This window comes from Brassica oleracea, chromosome C6 (assembly GCF_000695525.1).
Source record: "Brassica oleracea var. oleracea cultivar TO1000 chromosome C6, BOL, whole genome shotgun sequence".
Lineage (NCBI taxonomy): Eukaryota > Viridiplantae > Streptophyta > Magnoliopsida > Brassicales > Brassicaceae > Brassica > Brassica oleracea.
The window spans coordinates 16,699,344-16,707,887 of NC_027753.1; the positions used below are offsets into that span (position 1 = coordinate 16,699,344).

Here is an 8,544-nt window from a genome sequence, read left to right on the forward strand (position 1 = left end):
TTCCGACGGATGTAAAGCAGTCCGTCGGAATACCATCGGTATTTTCCAATCTCAAACAGCTATAAAACGGTCATATATATTTGTCGGCAACGGTCACATGGTTCGTCGGAAATTCGTCGGAAAACTCCGACGGAATACCGACGACAGTAACGGTTATATCTGTTAATCGGAATGTCGTCGGAAGTTCGTTGGTATATTCCGACGAATTTCCGACGACTACAATGGTTATATGTTTTATCGGAATGTCGTCGAAAAGTTATCGGAAAATTACGACGAGCCGTGTTTCGTCGGAATTCCGTCGGAAATGGCCAACGGAATTCCGACGACTTCAATTTTTTTGGTTTTCGTCGGAAATTGGTCGGAAATCCGTCACAAACGTCCGACGACATTGAAGTCCGTCGGAATCTCCGTCGGAATTCGGCGTGTTTTCTTGTAGTGCTGATTCGATGGTAAAGCCTGGAGTTGCAACACCTGCTAAGATAAGTGAGAGCACAAGATTTTATCCCTACTTCAAGGTACAAATAAAATTTTGCTAAAGTTAGCATAAATTTTTTTGTTCAATTATTTCTTTGAAAATTACTATTTTAATCTTAATAGGACTGTATTGAAGCTTTCGGTGGTACACATATATCTGCAATGATACCAACTTCTGATGTTCCAAGCTATCGTAATCGCAAAGGATTTATATCACAAAATGTCTTTGCAGCTTGCAACTTTGATTTGGAATTCATGTATGTTCTTAGTGGATGGGAAAGATCAGCTCATGATTCGAAAATTTTAAGCAATGCTTTGACAAGACACGGTAGCAGATTAACCATTCCAGAAGGTATGTACCTAAGTTGTAGTAAACAATTTATAAATCTACAAAAAAATTTATTTATTTACAAATTGAATTTTTGGGAAATTTTATCTGGTAGACTGTGGATTTGCAAATCGTCAAAAATTATTAGCTCCATTCAGACGTACTCACTATCATTTACAAGAATTTAAAGGTGAAGGCCGTGATCCTAAAAATCAAAACGAGTTGTTCGATTTTCGGCATGCATCTTTGAGAAACGTGATTGAGCAAATCTTCGGTATTTTCAAATCGCGTTTCTTGATTTTTAAGTCAGCGCCTCCTTTTCCTTTTACAACACAAGCAGAATTGGTTTTAGCTTGTGCTGGATTACATAACTTTCTACGGAAGCATTGTCGTTCTGATGCTTTTCCAGTGGAAGTGATCCCTCCAAACAATGAACAAGCAAATTTTGAAGAAGTTGTACATGTTGGTGCTCTTGAATCTCAGCAAAGAGAATATGCTAACAACTAGAGAGACACAATAGCTTTAAGCATGTGGAATGACGCTGTAGAAGCTGGAAGTCAGCGTTAATGGTGAGATATATCAATAAAATAATTTTATATACTTCTAGTTGTCTCAACGATTTATAACTCATTTTCATTTGTGATGGTGTTATTTTCTGGATTTATCATTTTGATGTGCTGTTGTGTAACGGGAAAATGGCATTATTAGATCCCAACAATTTGTGTCGTGCCTTTTTAGATCCAAACAAAACATAAGTGCGAAATCATTCCTGAACTGAGATTTTTTAAAAAATTTCGACCCAAACTTGACTCCGTAACTTGAAATCCTACCTTGACTAAATTATCGTTAGTCAACCGTTAAACCATGCTTAGTCGGATAAAGAAAAGGTGCCGATTTCAACCCGTACAATTTCGGTCATGCCTTTTTAGACCTGAACAATAAGTAAGTGCGATTTCATACTCAAACTGAACAATAATTTGAATTTCATACCCGAACTGAACGATAGTTTGAATTTCATAAAAAAACTACTCTTTGTTTAACTAATATTTGGTTAGTTAACCGTCATTTTTTGAGCGAGTCAGTGTCTAGGCAGAGATGTCGTGTCGAGAAAGAGTTAAAACGACGTCGTTTTAGCTAAATTAATAAAATTATGTCACTTGGAGGGCCGAACCCACGACAGACAAGTGAATTAAACGAACACTTTGCCATCAAGTCGGTAACTTTTGCCATATTTACATATATACTAACTTATATCTTTGTCTTGTTCGCCAATCCGTGCTCTTTCATGTTACACCATTGTTTTTCTTCTTCTCGATACTAGGTTTGCTCACGGATTCATCGCGGATCGATCCCTGATCAAATGGATTCGATTTCTTGGGCTTGATAATGCCTCGGTTCATGCTAATTCATTTTTTGATGAAGAAACTAATCTCCGCTCTTGTCTACTTGTTGTAGCCGGAGCTACTATTTTTGGCTCCCAACATTACCTTCTCATGCGATTTTAAAATGTTCATTACTATAAAAAATAGAACTTCCTAAAGACTAAAAACTGAAACTTCTGAAATTGGCAACTGAGAGAGATAGTCAGAGGAAGAAGAAGCTAGTGATTTCTTTACTCGTTTTGGTACCTATATAATTTAGGATATATGTAGATTTCACAAAACTTGTCTTAGTCCAGTGGTTTAATGCTCAGTTTAGTGCTTCTCTAGGTGTGTTTTCGAGTCTTAGTGAGTGTTTTTTTTAATTAGTTTAGTTAAAACGACGTCGGTTGACTAACCAAACGTTAGTCAAAGTAATTTTTTTATGTTAATATTAAAGTTTGGGTATGAAATTCAAATTATTGTTCAGTTTGGGTATGAAATCACACTTATTCATTATCCAGGTCTGAAAAGGCATGACCGAAATTGTACAGGTTGAAATCGGTACTTTTTCTTTATCCGACTAAGCATGGTCTAAAGATTGACTAATGATAAGTTAGTCAATGTAGGATTTCATGTTACGGAGTCAAGTTTGGGTCGAAATTTTTTTTAAAAAATCTCAGTTTATGAATGATTTCACACTTATGTTTTGTTTGGGTCTAAAAAGACACGACGTAAATTCTTGGGGTCTAATAATGTTCTTTTCCCGTTGTGTGACTGTGGAATCTCTTTCATAGTTTTTCTATGGATAAAAGAATTCTGGGGTTATCATTTTGATGTGTTGTAGTGTGACTGTGCATGGAATCTATTTAATAGTTATATATATGCATGTTTGATAAAAAAAGATTATATGGAATTGATAATGCTTCTCACGTATCATATTTGCATGTTTGATAAAGAGATTGATTTTGTCATCTCAACTTTGAGAATACATGGGTTAAGTCTAGTATTCTGAAAGTCTTGAGTAGTGAGTTAAAATGCAATGAATCAATGTTCCAAAACACCATAGTTTAATAGAATTACAAAATCTAAAAATACTTAACTTTTTGAATAACAAAAAATTTATATGGAATTGTAAAATCACCGCACCAATAACACCAAACTTTTTAGAACTTTAAGAATCATGTACCAATAACACTAGGGAGAGTTATTGGGAGATGAATATGTGCAGAGTTTTTGAATTTTGGGAGATGATAGATTTAAAAAAATTATGTAGATTGTGAAAATTTATATATATTGACTTATGAAATTTGATCATAACTTTTTTAGATTGATATAGATTTTCATGAATTTGTATTACCTCTTTTCTATCATTTTTTGTAAAATAAATATAAAATATATTTATTTTCTAAATCATATAGCATGATTATTTTTTTTATTTTTTTTGGTAAAAATGTTAAGATATTATTACCAGTTTTTCGGTTTTTGACAGAAATACAATGGGAACAAGAAACAGAGAAAACGAAATGCAACTAAACACATACTCTTCCTAGATTAGAATGGGACTGACACAACAAGCTCAACACCTAACCACAAGCCTCGCCGAGTCGAGACATGCCACTTGCCGCAAAAACATGAACCACAGTGAAACTGAGAGACGAAACCCGGTAGAATTTGGCTTGCCCGATGATCCGCTCTTTATGATAAGGCGCAACCAAGAACAGCTCGTGGTAGACCAACTAAGCTGCAGCCAAAACGTCCAGACAGTAAAACCCGAGACCAAGAACCCGCACAGCCATGGTCGAGCAAAGGATAGGCAAGCCTCCAAGAACCACACAGGTCGAAGACCCACACAGCCCGAAAGCCCTACCACTTATTTGAAAGACGGGTAGCGAAGAGGCACCAAATAAATCCAGCTCCAGAACCTGCAATAGAGAAGAACAATGTTCTACCGGATCACACCACCGGTGAATCTGGCACAGGGATGAACAAAGTCCAGACAAGTCTCCATCGCCGAAAAGAAGATGCAGATGACAAACTGTTGCTTCTACTCGACGTCTTGTCCCAGATATTGAGAACCTGCCGCCGGTCACTGCTGCGCTTCAACGGGAACACACCGGAGTACTCGCCATAGTTGAAACGGCCCACGAAGAAGGACTGAAGAACTCGATGCCTCAGACAAGAGACAGAGCATACTGGATACGAAGGAGTGGCTCACGACATCACAGAGAGAGCAACTGCCACAACCGAAGAAGGAGAAGCCATAGACGACATTCCTTCAAACCGGCAAGAAAGTTGCAGAAGCTCGGCCACCACACAGTCACCGGACCTCTGTGCTCGAACCGATAGAAGGCATCTATCACCTCCCTTGAGCCAGGTACGATCCTCCGTCCGATGTGAGACACCAAGCAAGGGAACGAACGAAAGCTCCGATTCCTCCCCACGACGAAGACCACTTCGCATAAATAACTTACCACACTGGAGGAGAGAGACGTCGACGAACACCACCTGCCAACAACACCGAAAGCTTCGAAAGGACATAGAAGGAGAAAAGCCTGAACCACCGAAGCTTTCACCCTAAAAAGCCGACTCCGGAGGCCCAAAACCCTCACCGCCGTGCCGAATCTCCAGAACAGGAACCCTTAGCCACGGATCTAAACTTCCCCGGAGCAAATCTAGATAACCCGAACCGGAGCCCCGCCCACAGAACCGAGCAAAACAGAGATGAGAAGATAGAGAGGCAAACCGGAGAAAATCGCAAAGAGGAAGAGACAAGGAGGCGGCCTCCGGCGACCACGCGCGCCACCGCCGGTCGCCGGAGCAAAACGAGATCGAGGAAGCTGGCGGCTAGATAAGGTAGAGGGAAGGAGGAGAACTTCGAGGAGAGAGAAATTCGCTAGCTAGCTAGCTAGCTGTCATGATTATTTATTTTTTTGCTTTCAAATTAAAAAAAAAAAAAATACTGATACATACAAAATTGAACAATTTTCTTAAATAACCATTTTAAAAGATTTTGTTACAAAAAAAGCATTAAAAAAAGAAAATGACCGAAAAAAATTTCATTAAAAATATAAAAGACAATTTTACCCCTTACGGTATAGATGTATAAGTAATAAAAAATGTTGTTTTTATATTTTTTTTTTCAAATTCAAAATTTTTTATAATTTTTATAATATTTATATTTTATAAAAAAATATTTTTTTCAAATTTTCTTTTTGAAATTCAAAAATGTTTTTTGAAACTATTGTTTTTTAAAAAATATTTTAAAATTATTAAGATTTGTAAATGTAATTACTATTATTTATATTAAAAAATATAATATTTTAAAAATAATTACATATTCAAAAATGTAAGAGTATATAAATGTAATGAATTATAGTTTTGAACATATAATTTGGATTTAAGGTGCAATAGATATTTGGTAAGAATAATTATTTTGTTTTCTAGTATTTTTATCACAAGGATTTTGAAAATCACATGGATATATATGATATTTTGAAAGTTGACTCTTATGAATAAAAATGAATAGAATTCATCTCCCAATAACACTATATATAGTTAGAATTAGAGAATCAATAATAACTAAACTTTTTGAATAACAAGAGATTTGAATGGATTTTGAAAATTCTTAAACCAATAATAACGGATTCTAGTAAGATTTTTGAAATTCAAGAACCAATAACAATGGGTTATTATAATTCACGAACTCTACACAAATTGCTTATATTTTTGTTATTTTTCGTAACTCCATTATATCGATGCTGGTGTTCTTTTGACATTATTAATGTATGATTTTGAAAGTGTTCTAATACCGATGCTACTTGTGTTCTGTATCAGTCTCATATTGAAACATGAGATCATCTCTTCTTCAGTTTTCAGTGTTCTTAGGAAATATGGATGAAACTTACCAAATATATGCTTCGTACTTGGTTCCCGACGGATTGGAATAATATTCTGGACCTGTTAGCGAATAATGGAGGGAATGACAATGACATGTTTCTTCCGAGATATGTTTTCTAAATCTTCATTCAAACTATTTGGCGGGAGAGGAATTGAAGAAAGCATGGTTTGGAACCGTATTACGTTCATGGTTGGAAGTGGAATGTTAACCATGCAATGTAAGCGTGGTTTGAAGACACAAGAAGATTCTTTGATTCTATTTCAGCTTTTAAATTTTTTCTTAAATTTTCGTTTTTTGATAAAAAAAACTTTTTTTAGTTCAAATTTAAAAAAACTGAGTCACACAAGCTGTACAAAATTTTTTATATGAATGATTTAACATTCTTTCAAAAAAAATATATAACAATTTATGTTTGTATACATAATTTACTTTGTGAATACTTGATATTAACACATACCAATATATTCTTGTAAGATTTAGGTACAATAATTCATATTTTGAAATAATAAAATAGAGAACACCTTCAGAATATAAAAGAAATATTTTCAATTTCTACAGTTTGTATATTAAATATTTTAGTCCATTTATATATTATAAACTATTTTTTATTATTATTAAGATACAGTAAATATTCTTAAATTATATTTATAGTAACATTATTGAAAGTATTTCTTTTTTAAAATTTTATTTTACATTAAATAAAATTAATTATTATTATTATTATAAAAATTGAACTGTAATAGCCAAAACAATTTAAAATTTATGGTTGTCGTAATTACACTTTTATTCTCTAATTAATAATCATTGCATTTTATTCTTTAATTAACATTCATATGTTTTTAAAAATATGGTAAATCTATCTTTTGGTGACATCTTGGAGAGGTTGACAATACATACAAATTTCAATGGAACTAATCACTTAGCTGCAAATCTTGCAGTAAAGTGTTGTGGTTCTAAATGGGATGAGAGTAACGGTGAAAGTAAAGTCGAACCATGTGTCTTCCCTGGTGTCGTTCACATACCTTCTCTTGTTATGAGATTTCTTTGCTTCTTTTTGTTTTCCTCAAATACTCTTTGTGAATTCTTCATTGCAGAGGCGCAATTATGGAACTATAAGAATTTTTTTGAAGAATAAGAGCAAATTTCCACAAACCTGTGATACACGTGACTTCTCAAATCTATCACTTGTGGAGAGTACCATGAATTCTGAGTATATTCTTTTAGCAGTTTATTTCAATAATCTGCTACTCTCTTTAATTGGTTTTAAGAAGTCATAAGCATTGGCATCCACCAAACCATTCACAAGATACATATGCAAAAACCTCTAGAAAACTTATATAGCACAATAATGCAATAGCAATCGTAGTGCAAATAAGCACTTGCAAATTATTATATTAGTTACCAAAAAAGGACATATATGGAATCCCACTCTCCTTCGATATCATCCTTTTTAATCCAAACAAAAAATGTTCTCACAGCCATCTTCTAGAATAACATTAGAATCTATCTCATGAAATGTTGTTTCATGGAGATGAGAATTTTTACAGGCCGCATACAACACCAACTGTCACTCTCTCATATTCATTATCAACATTCACCAAAATTTATCAAAATCTAAACCCTAAAGTATCTTCAATTACGATCCAAAAAAAAGTAAATTTAACATGTTTACCAAAAAAACGTAAATTTAATAGAATTACAAAATCTAAAAATACTTAACTTTTTGAATAACAAAAAATTTATATGGAATTGTAAAATCACCGCACCAATGACACCAAACTTTTTAGAACTTTAAGAATCATGTACCAATAACACTAAAATCTTTTTAAAAATCAATCTCTCACTAACTCCCCCCCCCCTCCCCTCTCCTCCTTTAAACAACGAATAATAAAATGAAAATTGACTTTCCGAATAAATTAGTTATCATTTAACTTTGGGTGAACTGGACCAAAATACAAGAAGAATGTGGAAATTAGGTGGATACCCATCAGAAAAAAGTTGTCGGCTTCGATTGTCAGAAGGCAAAGCAAAATGACGATAAGTCCCTTATATAAGATAAGGAAGAGGTTTTGTCGTAGGCTTAGTCTAGGTTGGAGGCTAAAAGGTTATTGTTTTCGATTGGGGGTTAGTAATCATTAACCTAGTATATATACCCGCTAAAATAACTTTACGGAGTTTACAAATAGAATTGACGAATGAGCGGCTTCTACCTCTGACAACAGCCTGTGCATGGAAAGGAGCATCAGAGTAAAAAAGATCTTCGAAGGCATGCAAAAAATTTGTATGGGGGCTAGAGTGAGAAAGTTCATGTCGGGTTTCACTATAAAAGGGGACCCAACCGGTAAGCTTCTGCACCATAAACACTGAGAGTAAATTCAGAGAAAATTGAAGGTATTAATTAGTTTCATCGTAGTTAATTTATGACAGTCCTATATACAGAATGTTTTAAGGAGAATGATCATCGTCATGCATTAATTGTTGTT

General features: G+C 34.4%; 1 protein-coding gene across 1 annotated transcript; it reads left to right on the plus strand.

The window, feature by feature from the left end:
- The first annotated feature begins 446 nt into the window (after positions 1-446).
- Positions 447-1,309, plus strand: LOC106299869. Its single transcript, XM_013735879.1, has 3 exons — positions 447-515; positions 598-841; positions 1,212-1,309. The coding sequence occupies exons 1-3, from the start codon at positions 447-449 to the stop codon at positions 1,307-1,309; spliced, it is 411 nt and encodes a 136-aa protein (XP_013591333.1).
- The last annotated feature ends 7,235 nt before the right edge of the window (positions 1,310-8,544 follow it).